The 16054-nt window shown below is 36.4% G+C and overlaps 2 protein-coding genes across 3 annotated transcripts; both read left to right on the top strand.

Moving 5' to 3' along the window:
• Nucleotides 1–3501: 3501 nt before the first annotated feature.
• LOC141671365 (putative methyltransferase PMT24) lies at nt 3502–9659 on the top strand. Of its 2 annotated transcripts, XM_074477585.1 has the most exons (9): nt 3502–3608; nt 4398–6375; nt 6506–6655; nt 7244–7514; nt 7638–7748; nt 7838–8012; nt 8261–8533; nt 8822–9016; nt 9108–9659. In XM_074477585.1, the coding sequence occupies exons 2-9, from the start codon at nt 4423–4425 to the stop codon at nt 9334–9336; spliced, it is 3357 nt and encodes a 1118-aa protein (XP_074333686.1). In that variant the 5' UTR covers nt 3502–3608; nt 4398–4422; the 3' UTR covers nt 9337–9659. The 2 variants fall into 2 exon arrangements, with proteins under 2 accessions (XP_074333686.1, XP_074333687.1); XM_074477586.1 differs by lacking the exon at nt 3502–3608 and having other exon boundaries at nt 4060–6375.
• Nucleotides 9660–10422: 763 nt separating this feature from the next.
• Nucleotides 10423–11382, top strand: LOC141671366 (uncharacterized). Its single transcript, XM_074477588.1, has one exon. The coding sequence runs from the start codon at nt 10431–10433 to the stop codon at nt 11109–11111; it is 681 nt and encodes a 226-aa protein (XP_074333689.1). The 5' UTR covers nt 10423–10430; the 3' UTR covers nt 11112–11382.
• Nucleotides 11383–16054: the final 4672 nt, after the last annotated feature.

Below are 16054 nucleotides of genomic sequence, written 5' to 3'. Positions count from 1 at the left end.
GCTTTTTCCACAAAGTCTGATAGCAGGGCCTTATTTCCAGTCATATGTCCTGAACATCCACTGTCCAGAACTAAAATATTTTTCCTGTTGCCCTGCAATCAAAAAGACCACTAATTATTAGTTTTAAGGACCCAGACTTGCTTGGATCCTTTGGCCTTTTTAGGTTTGTTAACATTTACAGCGGATTTAACATCAGATTTTATGTTAACAGTTTTCTTATCAGAACTTATACTAGAAGGAACAACAGAAACTTTCTTTAAAGAAGGTTTTATTTGATAATAATCATAGTACAAACTATGATATTCCTTACAAGTATAAATGGAATGCCATAAACTACCACAATGAAAACAAGGATTTTGTGGTTTGTATCTAACAGACTGACTCTTAACTCCTGACTTTGTAGATAAGGAGTTAATATTCTTATTCTTCCTGCAAAAAGAAGCCAGATGGTTAGAACTTCCACAGTTATGACATGCTTTCCTAGGAGCATCAGGAACAGATTTATAGTTATTGCTTTTATTCACACCTTCCTTTCCATTCCTGTTTTTCCTAGGTGATTTTACCTTGTTTGCATTCTTAACATCTTTCAGCTTATGCTTAAGCTGCTTCTTTGTCATTAAGCCTATGTTAACTTCAGCTGTCTTTTCCTGTTTTAGTTTGTCAGAAGCTAATTCCTTTTTAACTTCTGATTTCTCATTTTCGGATTTTTCAGTTACAAACTTAACAGGTTTTAACTTCGGCTTTTGCTTATCAACAGGCTTAATTTCTACAGTTCCTTTTTTATTTTCTCCATAGCCTAAGCCCTCTTTCCAGTTTCCACTGCTTAGCAAATTTTGAGTTGTTTTGCCAGAGTTAGTCCAAGTTCTGATAATCTCTCTCTCCTTTTCTAACTCAGTTTTTAGAGATTCATTCATTTTTAGCACTTCATCCCTAACATAAAAAGCATCATCTCTATCCTGCTGAGTTTGATGAAACATGACTAACTCTTTTTCTAAAAAATCATTTCTTTTCTTAAAAGCAAGATTTTCAGAAGTTAATCTTTCACATGTTAAAGTTTGATCTCTATAACTAACAAACATGGTTTTAAGATATCTTCTCAACTCATTAATATCATCAGTATGAAAAGCATAAGTAGTCTGAGGTACCTTTGTTTCAGCAGCTTCAGAACTGCTCTCAGAACTTGATTTATCAGCATTTGCCATCAATGCATAGTTCTCCTCACTTTCAGAGTCTGAGGTGTCTGTCCAGCCTTTCTGCTTTATGACAAGAGCTTTGCCTTTGTCATTCTTGGTCTTCTTGCAATCAGGAGATATGTGGCCTTTCTCACCACAATTATAACATTTAACATTAGCGTAATCTCCTCTGTCAGACTTTCCTCCTCTTCCTTCAGATCTTCTGAAATTCTTCTTATCAGAACTTATGCCTTTCCTGGAAAACTTCTTTCCCTTCCTGAACTTCCTGTATGCAATCTTTGTGATTCCTTTCACCATAAGAGCACACAGCTTCATCATCTCCTCATCAGCATCAGTTTCAGGCAAGCTTTCAGAATCTGAGTCATCATCACTCTCAGAACTTGATGACTCAGTATCAGATTTTATGATAAGAGCTTTACCCTTATCTTTCTTTGAGGAAGGTGGTTTGGGGGATTCCTCTTCAACCTTGAGAGCAACTGTCCTTGACTTTCCTCCTTTCCTCTTGCTTCTTTGTTCCATCTCAAGTTCATGAGTCTTGAGCATTCCATAGATCTCATCAAGAGTTGTTTCATCAAGATTGTAGTTGTCTCTTATTGTTGTTGCCTTCAAATCCCAACATTCAGGAAGAGCTAACAGGAATTTGAGGTTTGTATCTTCAAGATCATACTCCTTATTTACTAATGACAAGTCATTCAAGAGTTTGACAAATCTATCATATACATCAGTCAATGACTCATTAGTCCTAGAGTCAAAGTGTTCATACTCTTGAGTGAGTATTGTCTTCCTGTTCTTCTTAACTGTTTCAGTTCCTTGACACCTTGTCTCCAGTGCATCCCATATCTCCTTAGCAGTCTTGCAGTTGATTACCCTGTTTGACATTACATTATCAATGGCACTATGCAATAAGTGACGTACCTTTGCATCCTTAGCAATAGATGCTATATCTTCAGCAGTGTAATCATTCTTTTCCTTTGGTACGGTCATTGCTGCTTCACCTGCAACTACAACAGCGAGCTTGGTAGGTTTGTGAGGCCCTTCCTTGATTCTATCAAGGTATTCTGGATCTGTTGCTTCCAGAAACATGGTCATCCTTACCTTCCATATGGGATATTCAGATGGTCTCAATATGGGAACTCTGATAGTCTCATATCGACTCTGAGTTGATGTCTTTGATGATTCCTCAGTTTTGGTAGGCTTAGTTGGAGTTTCTGTGTCAGACATGATTGTGTTTGGATCTTTAACTGTATGTGTGTTAACAGATAGCTCTGATACCACTTGTTAGGTCACACTTTCACTGTAGAGGGGGTGAATACAGTGTTTATTACAATCAAATCAAACTTCAAGAACTTATGTAACAGAAAACAAACTTTATTTAAACAATAAACTCTGTTACAATCTGAAACTGTTATCTCTCAGTGATGAACAAAATATCACGAGAGCTGTTAGGGTTATAATAAATAATATTCTCGATAATGATAACGCTTATAGTGTAAACCCTATGTCTGTGTTTATATACTACACAGTTACAAGATAATCGCTAATTGATATGGAATATAATTCTGCTTCCTAAAATATATCAATCAGATATCTTCTATTCCAAGTATTCCATTCTTCACGGAATTCCTTCTTCATGCATATCTCTTCTTATGTTTATCTTGATCTTCTTAACTTTAATCAGCTACTGTCCTTATCTGATCGTCCTTCAGCACTTAAGTTCTGATATCTATCTCCTGATAACATAAGTACTGATATCCCTTAAGTTCTGACTTCCAGTATAAGTACTGATCAGTTAAGTACTGATTTGAATAGTTCAAATAAGATCTGAAATCTAAACATAAAACATATTAGTCATGACATTATCAAATATATCTAACAGTTTATGTTGTACGTCATGTCTCTGTTCTTTTAACACTATTGGGCCTAGTCCATGAACAACTCATGTTCGTGAATCTTGACGACCTCTGCTAGTGGTCTTGACGACTTGGGTCGTCTTTAGTCTGTTACAAACCTAGACCAGCCTGGTTTGTATTGGGTTTTGGAAAGAAATTCCAAGCGTAATTAATGCGACATTAAATGTGTTTTTAGGATGTATTTTCTATCCATATCAGATGATTTTCGTTATCAAATTTGATGATTTTATAAAATTTAAATCTTTTGATTTGCACAAAATCATCAATTTATCAAATTCGATATTTCAACTTTTTAAAAAATCACCAATTTTGATTACATGAATCATCTCACAGTTCTCGTTTTAATATGTTTTTGTTGGAACCGCAGGCAACAAAAGGCAGGCAGTTTAGACTCGCCTGTCATTTTTGAGAACATTAATTATTATATGTTTTTAGCACCAGACTGCAACATCACACGTGGAGTAGCCAAAGCTACGCACTTCACACATTTCACGGCTTTCTCGTGGTATCCTCCTTTCTTCTCTATCTGATTCACCTACATGAAACCTGCATAGAATCATACATTCATCAATGAGATCAATACCAGTATCTCTGTTTATGATTTTATACGTATGATAATTTCATGTAAATCGTCTTGTTTGTTTATTTATTTTGTTTGCATGCCATCACCATGCTCTTGAATTGAATTCCTTACATTTCTGCATTCAAGCAATTTATTTGGTAATTTTTTCCCTCATTTTTGAATGAAGAAATGATTGTCTCACATTGTTTCGCCTTTCGGATATGGGGTGCATAGATCAATGTCATACTACAAACCTTAGGGCTCAAGCTCTATAAAATTCCGAAATACAGTAATTGTATTCATATATAGGATTTACTAATTAGTAAATATCTAAATAAGACTTGACATTTATTGTGAACGTTAAAGTATAATATTCATAGTTTATAATTCACAAATTCAACTCTGGTCAGGACTTTACCACCTAAGTTTGTAGATTTGATTCTAAGTGGACGCTCATATACTTAAGTAGGAGGGGGTTATGACGGTAAGATGATGTGCTAATTTGTTAAGAATTAGTTGAGGTGCGCGTAAACACCTGGTTATTCAAAAACAATTGCACTACAACAGAAACAATTTTTTTTTTAATTTTTAGAGGTAGTTGAACGCAAATCTAGATAGTTCTATCATCTGTGTGTCTGTAAATGTGTTACAAATTAGTGAATGTGGAATACACTTTGATGGCCATTGTAAAGATCTCGAGATTCATATCGTTGTGTTTTTCTTGAGGTGCAGAAATTTGAAGGAATAATATAGCAAAATGGCTTTAGGGAAATACTCGAGAGTTGATGGCAGGAAATCTCCGCCTAGTTATTGTTCAACTGCCACTTTTGTTGTGTTTATTGGACTGTGCTTGGTTGGAGTTTGGATGATGACATCTTCATCAATTGTTCCTGTTCAAAATATAGAGGAGACTACTCAAGAGCTTAAGACTGAGATTCCAGCACAGCTAAAGGAAACCAGTGAGAGCAATCAGAGTAGCGAGAACAATTCAAACAGTGAAAGCAATGAGAGTAGTGAGAATGATGCGACTGACATTAGTAATTCAAACAGTGAAAGCAACGCAAGTAGTGACAACAACTCAAACAATGAGGGAAACACTGATAGCGATGGGAATTTAAATAATGAGAGTAACACGAGTGATAACAAGTCAAACAGTGAGGGTAACACGAGCAGCTCAAATGATGAGAGCAACACGAGCATTGATAGCAAGCCAGAAAGTGAGAGCAACACGAGCAGTCAGAGCAGCTCAAATGATGAGAGTAACACGAGCAGTGATAGCAAGTCGAATACTGAAAGCAACATGAGCAGTAATAGCAGCTCAAATGATGACAGCAACATGAGCAGTGATAGCAAGTCCGACAGTGAGAGCAACACGAGCAGTCAGAGTACCTCAAATGATGAGAGTAACACGAGCAGTGATAGCAAGTCAAATACTGAAAGTAACACGAGCAGTGATAGCAGCTCAAATGATGAAAGCAGCACGAGCAGTGATAGCAAATCAGACAGTGAGAGCAACGAAAGCAGTAAAAGCAGCTCAAATGATGATAGCATCACGAGCAGTGATAGCAAGTCTAACACTGAGAGCGACAAGAGCAGCTCAAATGATGAGAGCAGCATGGGCAGAGATAGCAAGACAAACACCGAGAGCAACAGGAGCAGCTTAAATGATGAGAGCAACACGAGCAATGATAGCAAGTCAGACACTGAGAGCAACACAGACAGCGAGAGCACTCAAAGAAACAAAAATAGCGAGAGCAACACAAATAGTGAGAGCAACACGAACAGCGAGAACAATTCAGAGAGCGAGAGCAAACCAGACAGTGAGAGCACGGAGAGCAACACAGAAAGCAAGAGCACTAAGAGCAACACAAACCTTGAGAGTACCAGTGAGAGCAGTGCCGATAATGAAAGTCAGCCCAAGCAGTTTGATGATAATCCTGGTAAATTACCAGAGGATGCAACCAAAGGGGATAATGTAACTATATCCAGTAGTGAAAGAAATTCTTCTCAACCTGGGACGACATCTGAGCAGCGCACAGAAGAGAATTACGAAAAGAAGCCTGTGAAGCAAAGCAGAAAAGAAGACACTAACACAGAGAATGGATCAAAATCTGAGACAGGAAATGAAGAAAATAAAAAAGAAGATATGGTATCTGAGACAGAGGATAAGGAATCTAAAGATGGTGGGAAGAAACCAGGAATTGATGAAACAAATTGGGTGTACATGAACAGCAGTTCTGGTGGACAAGGGGAATCTAAAGAGGATTCAAAAGAAACTACATCAAAATCAGATGACGGAGAAAACCAATCAGAAATGCATAGTCAACCACAAATCAAGGATGAAAAGGAGAAGTCTACGGAAATTCGTGAAAAGAAGGAACTGTTAATTTCTGGAGCTCATTTAGAGCTTTTGAACCAGACTGTCTCTGGGGACGGGGCTTGGAAAACCCAGGCAGCAGAGTCGAAGAAGGAAGCACATAAATCTTTAGAACCTTCTCAAAAAACTGGCTCTGGTTGGAAACTTTGCAATGTCACGGCTGGGCCAGATTACATTCCATGCCTTGATAATGTGCAAGCAATAAGGAACCTTAAAAGTACTAAACATTATGAGCATAGGGAGAGACACTGTCCAGACGACCTGCCAACGTGCCTTGTTTCACTTCCTGAAGGTTACCAGCGTTCAGTTGGGTGGCCTAAAAGCAGGGAGAAGGTGTAACTACTTGTCGCAGAGACACCTGATTATTGTTTGGTGCTTGGTTTTCTTTTCCATGTTATGTCGAAACCATCCTCTATTTTTTTAATCAAATTTTTTATCGTTACTCTTTATCTTTTCCCTGCAGATATGGTACCATAATGTACCCCATACAAAGCTCGCGGAAATTAAGGGACACCAAAATTGGGTTAAATTTAGTGGTGAATACCTTACCTTTCCTGGCGGAGGAACCCAGTTTAAGCATGGGGCTCTACATTACATTGACTTCATACAGAAGGTTAATATTTCTACCGTTCTTGCTCCAACATCTGAACCTCTCTTATTCCACATGTGACCATGTTAATGTGCAGGTCTTTTTATTAACCACTCACTATATAGAGTTTCCATAGGATCATTAATAGGAAATAATGTTGAATCTTAGTGTAACGTCCGCGTTTACAATAAGAGTGTTCGGGGCCTTTATAAGGATAAGTCAACAACAAATGTATACCAAAGTTGCTAGCTCTTTTGAATTGATCTATGGTGGATTGTTGGGTTCAGTATACATTCAGTTGTGGGCTTGGATGTTATTCTTACAGACGTGTTGAAGCTAGAAACTACCATAACAAGAAGGAAAGATCATTGCATTAGGTTATATAATTTGGTATGATGATATGAATATCAGTGCAAGCTGTAATTATAACATTTAGAATTTTGAAATTGGTGAATAGTTTAAGTGTGCATTTTTTGTTGATACCTATGCATGCTTATCCCCTCTACTTGAAACTAAAGCCCTAGATATATCTGCTAAACAACGAGTTCATCTCTCTGAAAATTTGCATCTGATGGAAAATTGTTTTGGTGCGCATGTTTACCACTGTTTTAGATTGCCCCTGATATTGCTTGGGGGAAGCGTTCGCGTGTGGTACTGGATGTTGGATGCGGGGTTGCTAGCTTTGGAGGTTTTCTTTTCGATAGAGATGTATTGACCATGTCATTTGCCCCAAAAGACGAACATGAAGCTCAGGTCCAATTTGCTCTTGAAAGGGGAATTCCTGCTTTTTTAGCTGTTATGGGTACACAGAGACTTCCATTCCCTGGAAAAGTCTTTGACATTGTACATTGTGCACGCTGCAGGGTTCCATGGCATATTGAAGGTATGTCATGTACTTCTGATGACTATACTTAGTATGCATGTTTTACACTTCATGTGCTATCCTCTGTCATCTTCCCTGTATGCTTGTACATTCTGGCATTAATGTGTTGCTTGATTGATGTAGGAGGTAAGCTTCTCTTGGAGCTAAATCGTTTACTCCGACCAGGTGGTTACTTTGTGTGGTCTGCTACTCCCATTTACCGGAAAAGGCCTCAAGAAAAACAGATTTGGGAGGGTAAGAGGCTCTAGTCATATATACTTCTTGTAAAAATTATGTTGGTAGTTTATATACAAACTGTCCATTTTACTCTGAGTTGTTGGCAGCAATGAAGCAACTAGCAAAAGACATGTGCTGGGAACTTATTACAGTTGGTAAAGATAAACTCAATGAAGTAGGTGTTGCTGTATTTCGGAAGCCCGGTTCTAATAAGTGCTACGAAACAAGACCAGTTCAAAAGCCACCCTTGTGCAAGGGATCTGATGATCCAAATGCATCCTGGTATATTTGATTTATGATTATACTGAAAAGGTTTACGCAGTTTGTTAAATTTTTTGCTACTTTAAAAGAATTCCATCTTGTTTTAAATATGCTTAAAAGGTGTAAATTGTGGAGGGTAACAATTTCTCATCTCTTTTGATAGTTACTGCTCATTAACTATACAGATGTTTTTATTTTTTTTCAGAGGGAACTAGTAGACGGTTTGTTTCATTTTTGATTTTTTGTAATCTTATCTGTCTCGTGACTAGGAATGTGCCATTGCAAGTGTGCATGCACAAAATACCTGAGAATGCAACAGAACGTGGTTCAAAATGGCCAGAACAGTGGCCTGCAAGAGTGGAGAAACCACCGTACTGGTTGTTGAGCTCACAGGTTGGAGTTTATGGAAAACCCGCACCTGAAGATTTTGTGGTAGACTATGAACACTGGAAACGCGTTGTGAGCAAGTCATATGTAACTGGGTTAGGGATAGACTGGTCGACAGTGAGGAATGTCATGGACATGAGAGCGGTCTATGGAGGGTAAGCAAATTGTTATTTTGGTTCCAGTTGTAATAATATTTTGTTATGATTACTTTTTAAAACCTGGTGCCAAGAAATTGATCCATTTATGCATAATATTTGGTTTGAGATGGTAGTGAGTTTTGAAGACTTCATTTTCGTATCTGACTGCAGTTTAACATGCTAAATCCTAAAACCTTTGTGTCAGTTTTTAATGCTAAATCTATTTTAGGTCGTTTTTTAAGGCTAAACCTCTTCAGGTTACATTTTTCCATTGCTAAAGATATGTCTGTTTGGATGTACCTGCAGATTTGCTGCAGCTCTAAAAGACCTAAATGTTTGGGTAATGAATGTGGTCAGCGTTGATGCTCCAGATACACTACCCATAATATATGAACGCGGACTATTTGGAATGTATCACGACTGGTGTGAATCATTCAGCACATACCCTCGTACTTACGATCTTATCCATGCAGATCATCTGTTCTCTAAGATAAAAAAGAAGTATGCATTTTCTCCAGTGCCACAAAATACTTAAAAAAGACTCCATTTGAATGAACTCTACTAAAGCCTATCTTCTTTTTCAATGCTGCAGATGCAATTTCGAGGCATCTGTTGTGGAAGTTGATCGCATTTTAAGACCAGAAGGAAAGCTCATTGTGCGTGACAAAGTGCAGACCATTAGTGAACTAGAGACAATGTTTAAATCTATGCAATGGGAAGTCCAAATGTCCTATGCAAAGGACAAAGAAGGGTTGCTGTGTGTGCAGAAGTCTATTTGGCGTCCCAAAGACTCCATAACAATCCCATACGCCATTGATTAAAGGAGATTACGTTAGCACGCGGTAATCAAGCCATCATTTTTGTTTTCGCTCGGAAACAGCTGAATTTTTTGGTGGTGACTGCTACATTGAAACTGATGAGCATTTTTACCCATGTAGGTTTTTTCGCTTTAGTGTTGATATCTGATCCTCTAGTTCTCTACTTCATCACTCTAGAATTTGGATGACTCAAAAAAGTTTCTTACATTCTGGATTCTGGCTTTAGTTTGAGTTGCTAGAATGTATATATAGCAAGATGCATTAATCTGATGTTTTAATTCATTCTGACAGGAATTTTTAGCTTTCAGTGAAAATCATTTTATATATCTGTATACCGATAATATTTGATGTATAAATCTCAATTTAAATTTGGACTTAATCTATTCGACAGTTTAGAATTTAACTAAGATCTGAAATTTTCCAACCTACAAGAACATTCACAATGCTTTTAAAATATGCAAGAAGAGAACAATACTTGCATGACATGTTATGAGGGCCAGTATTCCGGTATGAAACTATAAGTTAGACCGGACCGAATTTACCGGCCCGGACCGAACTAATCCGGTCCTCAGACCGTAATTTTGATAAAATCCGGTTTTCGGTCTGATCCGGATCGATCCGGTTCAGTCCAGTTTTGTATTTTACGCAACCCTGTATGATGTTGTGGGCGTGGTGGGATGACTAAGTGCGAAAGCCTATTCTACGTCGATATCAGGTTTTGGATTCAATTCAATTCTCTCAAGCTCGAGAAATAAGTAAGAATGGATACTACTTTAATACATAGCTTATAAGATTGTTAAGACTTGCTCATTTCATTAGAAATCTTTATGGTCTGGAAGTATAGTGAAAATATACTATATGTGATGATGACAAACTATAGATAGAAGATATGTATTGTTAAAATCCGAAGGCTTAGGAGCGAGTCCAAGGGTCCAAATTTTGTGCAAGTCATCCATATTCTTTGCCTCCCTCTTTACTTGCCTATTCCTAAGCTTTAAAAATGTCCAATTTATCACAACCCCATATATAAACACCAAATTAATATCAATTTCTTAATATCATTCTTAATTTTCTCTAACCAAGAGAAAGAGAAAGACATGGAATTTCACCAAAATAATAATGGAAGAGAACTTGTTGAAGATGAGAGGCAATTAATTGGACCAAGTGGGGTTCCTAGCCCAGAAAGTCCTTGCTCAAAAAGCTATTGTAACAACACAAACAACAATTGCAATTGTCACAACAACAATACCAACACTTCTAACACAACCAACAACAAAGAGCAAGATAGGTTTCTTCCTATAGCCAATGTTGGTAGGATCATGAAAAAAGGCATTCCAGCTAATGGCAAGATTTCGAAAGATGCAAAAGAGACAGTTCAAGAATGTGTGTCCGAATTCATTAGTTTTGTCACCGGAGAAGCATCTGATAAATGTCAACGCGAGAAGCGGAAAACTATCAATGGAGATGACATTATTTGGGCTATAACGATTCTTGGTTTCGAAGATTACGTAACTCCACTTAAACATTATCTAGCCAAGTACAGAGAGTTAGAAGGAGAGCGGCTGAATGTTCCAAAGCAACAAAGAGGGGAACAGCGCTTGCAACAACATGATCAAAAAATAGCCATGCAATATCCTGGTGGTGTATATTCACCACCAAATCTCATTTCTCAGCCATCTTTTGTGCCAAATGATCCAACATTTCCATTACCTTTCCCACAAAACTCAATGCAAGCACAATACAAACAAGAAAGCATTGATGCTGTTGGACATTGGTAAAAACAAAAGAGAAAAACGAAAACGAGGAGAATACTGCTACACTAAGAGGTATTGGATTACTTTTCTTTGTATGTAAAATACAAAAATCATCTGTAAATTCTTTTTTGGTTACATCATACATGTATCATAATAATATTATTGTGCTAGATTTATGCATACATTTCGAAAATCAGATGACATATGTTTAAGCTAATAGAGGAAGTGAATAAGTACTGTGGTTTGTGTAAAGTACAGTTTTGAATTTATTTATTCATCACAATATACAGAAATATTGGCATGTGTCTAGACCTACAGAAGTAGCAACTAGAATTCATCAAAGGAGCTACTACAACAAATGCTTCAAAATGTTTCTTTCTTTGGTTTATAATAGGAAGTTACAGGATATGAAAGTCGAATTTACCTTGGAAGTTGGAATTTCTGGAAATTAGCAACAGCCCTCAAAAAACAAAATATCCAGCATCAGATATAACACGACACTTGAAGGGCATATTAGGTACCCTGGCAGATGTACGTGAATTTCAACCCTTTGGCAAACTGAGGTGGAAGAATTAAGTGTTTAGCTTACTCCAAAGTCTGGGTGTGTACACTAGCAAATGCTTCTTGAATATGGCTCTCTGTTTGTTGATCATCACCGTGAATACTAATATGGCAGCAAAAAAAATTAATATGAGCTACTTTGAAACCATAGTAATTACACTTACAGAGACACCTAAATTTAATATATGCACATAAGATGCTATCTGATGGAGAAAATCATCGCTCATGCGGACTGTCTTATGTTAGACTCATGGTTCTTACTTGGTCCTCACTACAGATTTCAGTATACAATATGTAACATATATGTCAATTATTAGTAATTGTACACTTATATAATCCAATGCCACGAAATCATACCATAGGTTATAGTTCTCCTGGACTTCCTGATGCTACACTCTTAGTTCTAAGTAACATTGGATCATTCAGATGCTACATTTTTTTTTATCCAAATCATATGCTTCCAAATTTTGTAGGGAAAATTAGGAGTCGATGGGACAGGGTGAAACAGTATATTCTGGTAGTTAAATGAACGAAAACTAAACCTAGTTATAGCCTATAGGCATGAATTAAGACTCAACACTGAGAAAAATTAACTGTTTTTAGACAATGGCATGTACATGAATGATAACATAATAGTAGAGGGCCTGAAACGTCTCCAGTAGCAGCTATACACAAGACTAAAAACAGAACCCGCGGGAAAAATCACAAATCATATAATAATTAAATTTCAAAACTAGTGGTTATGAGTTTATCCTCTGTTGTCGCAGGTCCTGGGTCCGATCCTTGCTCACCCCGAGAATTAATGAGAACAGATACTTATTTAGTTATTTGTAAGGCTATAAGCCATATTTGTCAAAAAAAAAAAATCAAAACTAGTTTGTCCGTCGTATAGAACAACAAAACAAAGAACCTGCGTAGATATCAAACGCGATCACTTCAGCAGGACTGTAGCGCTAAAGAACTGAATCCATCCGGATCTTAGAGGAGAAACATTCATTCATTTTACAATATATGCATATCAAACTGAGATTCGCTTGAGAAGAATGAAGCTGAGATTTGAGAAGCTAAGCAGGCAGGGAATCGGTATAAGCAGGGTGAGCGAGGTCAGGGAGTAGGCTTGGAGGAGGTTCGGAGGGGTAGTTTTTCTTAAGTTGAATAAACTAGCTTTGTACCCGTGTGATGCTAAGGGATGTTTTATATGTGTTATTAAAAAATATAATTTTATATGCAAACTCACTTATTTTACTTATTTATTACAATTAATTTTTATTATTTTAATTATTGATGTATTTTTTGAATGAATTTCATTTTATTCTAATTTTAAAATTATTAAATTTATGTTCATATATTTTTTTCACCCTATATTTGTTGTAGTATTTTTTAGACCTCATCCACAATTTTTAAATAAAATCTACTACATCTAAAAATATTTTCACTTTTTATTTAATTCTACCAATACTTATGTACAATTGTATATTAATAATAAATTTATATATGGACTTTATGATATTGATACGTGTTAACACGTTCTTCTTTTTCTTTCCTGCCCCGTCACAATTAGGTTCATGTTTTTCTGCCCATAATAATAGTTTGTAATTACTAATTTACCCCTGACGACCAAACCACCAAAACCCCCTTACTCCAATTATATGTAGCAACTAGCATATAATTTGCTCAGGTTGAATGAGCTGTTCTCATGTAATAGATATAGTAGACTAATGTTATTCTTATTTAAAATTGTTCTAATAAGTTATGAATTCACTTTCTCAACTAAATCGATAAGAGTACATATTAAGAATTTTTCCTTTCATATATATCAACCACCCACGTTTCCAAATTAGTATCCTCAAGCAATGGAAAAGTATACCTTCACTCTAAACAGGAAGTCAGGAACTGAGGAATAGGAACTTATAAACTAGTGAGAAGCAGTGATTTCAAAAGCGACAAACTGATTTAAATGAATTCCTAACCTGTCAAAATCATGCAAAAGAATTAACGGATTTGTCTTTGCATGTACCACAGGCTTCACAAAGCTGCTCATTATAGGTCTGGTTAAGATGCAACGGCAAGATGAACCATATGTTAATGATGAATCCCCATAAAAGCAACAGCATAAAAACACGGAAATCAATGCAGTACTGTCAAGGATATATACGCGCTTGAGGATTTGTTGATAGCTTAGTGCAATGCTCCTCTCCCCTCATGTTGTTTGTATCCATATAAGCATTGAAATAGTTGAAACATAGCAAATGAAAAATAAAGAAGATATATACATAGTACACAATGTAAGAAAAAAGCTTGCAACACTAGAAAAGTAGCATACTGGCGGTCTTATCCAGCATCTTTTGACATGTGTATGTAAAGACAATTTTAGCTGCATTACAATGAATTAGCAAAAAAAAGCTTTAAAATGGTATGCTTCTAAACAGAGTATTAATGTTGACTACTAGTAATTCTAAGTGAGACTCGGGGCTGAAGAGATTATACAATCACTTACTATACATGTCAAGCAAGGAATTTAATTAAAACAGATTATTTATATTACTCGGACTAATACTTTTAGTAATGTATCCACGGACTTGTATCCCTCTTTCAATGAGTGTTAAATCAGCACAGGCACTTAAAACACTATTATACTTCATAGGTGTAAGAGCATTAGGAACGATGCCCTTTTCCATCTTCTGCTCAAAAGACCTAAAGCCTCACTACAATCAGAGCAGTCCATGAAGCTGTATTCTTAGTTAACAGACATTTAATTAAAATCGAACACGCATCATCTGGTCTAGATGCACGAATGTAACCAACAACCATTTCAAAACTTAAATATCCTTCTCATGCATCCCCTAAAAAACAAACAAGCATTTTCCGGATTACCATATTTCCATAGGCAACAACCAACGAATTACACACCTCAACATGCATTATCTGGTTCACCACATTTTCCAAAAGCAACAACCAACACATTACAAACCACAACACCAAACCCCAAATCAATCACAATCCCAACTCCATAAACCCGTTTCAACAACTTCAACTCACCTAAACAAACACAAGTATGCACTACGCCAACCTAATTATTTTTAATTAAATAAGGGTGAGGCTGCTACAGACTTTTCCTTCAAACTTTTTTAAAAAAAAAAAAATAACAGGTTCCCGTAAAATACTAAAATCTAACTGCTTCTTTCGATATTTGAGGTTTATTTTTACTTAACTAAACCAATCACTCTTATAGCTTTACAGAATATGATTATCTTCACAAATCATATAAAGTTCGACAGAGGTACGTAGAGATCGAAAAAGAATAAGAAAGTTGAAACAATATGACAAAAAATTATTGTTACAATATTTAGTTTACTTATTCAAATCTTCCCACGAAAACTGAAAAATCAGTCTTAACAATTCAATGAAGTATAATAAATGGAACACAGAAGACTTCTACATTCACCTCTTCCCCTTATTAATTTGATTTCACCATCTCAGTCAATAGTTCACTGTCAACATGAACACAATCATCCCTCTACAGACCCTACAAGTAAGGGGCCAAGCATGCTATTTACTTTATAAGAAATGAGCATTAAAATTTTTAAACAGACACATATGCATGCACTTTGGCAGAGTAGGCCATCCGCTACACTAAATGCAATGATCAAATACAGATGTAACACATTAATCATGTTGACTGAAAAAAATACCAGGAGCTGTACTTTTCATCACATCTGCACGAAGTCATCATATCTCCTGGATGAAATCTGAGAGTTTGATATCTAGTTGTATCTGGAGGATGAGCTTCACATGGCTCGCATGACTCGCACAAACAAAAAGTCAATATAGTAGGCTGAACCAGTGTTATATTCATAAGCAGAAAAGTAGAAGCTGATGAAGATTAGGCAACTAGAAAGAAATAATATAAGGGGCTAAAGGATAACCAAGTCCGAGTCTTTTATGCATGTTTAAGCTTTTTTCTGACCTTTTTTGAATCATTTAAACATCTTAAAGCTCTTTAGCTGACCATTTTGAAATCTTTAATATGTTTAAAACTTCTGAAACCTTGGCACAGAAAGTCAGAAGTCAGAACAGGCTGCATCTGACTAGTGCCTCAACGGGTGGTCCGACGTCCGAGAGTTGCAACTGACTTGAGGTTACCACACCTTTGACAAAACAAATGTAAAAATCTAAAGATGAACGTCCAGATCAACACTTGCAAAGGACACAGTGACTTGATATGCCATATATGCAGCAATATTAGACGCGTAAATCTCATCACACGGCTATAAGTAGAAACTAGAAAGTGTCTAAAATATAGATATGGTCCATAGAATTTAGGTAAAACTTAGAAAAGTTATGAGATTGCCATTGTCTTCCACCAAAATTCAGTACTTAATTATAGTTGGTAGCTTCATCTTTTT

This window comes from Apium graveolens, chromosome 7 (assembly GCF_009905375.1).
Source record: "Apium graveolens cultivar Ventura chromosome 7, ASM990537v1, whole genome shotgun sequence".
Classification (NCBI taxonomy): Eukaryota; Viridiplantae; Streptophyta; class Magnoliopsida; order Apiales; family Apiaceae; genus Apium; species Apium graveolens.
The sequence above is the reverse complement of the archived record's forward strand: the minus strand, read 5'-3'. Positions and strand labels throughout refer to the sequence as shown.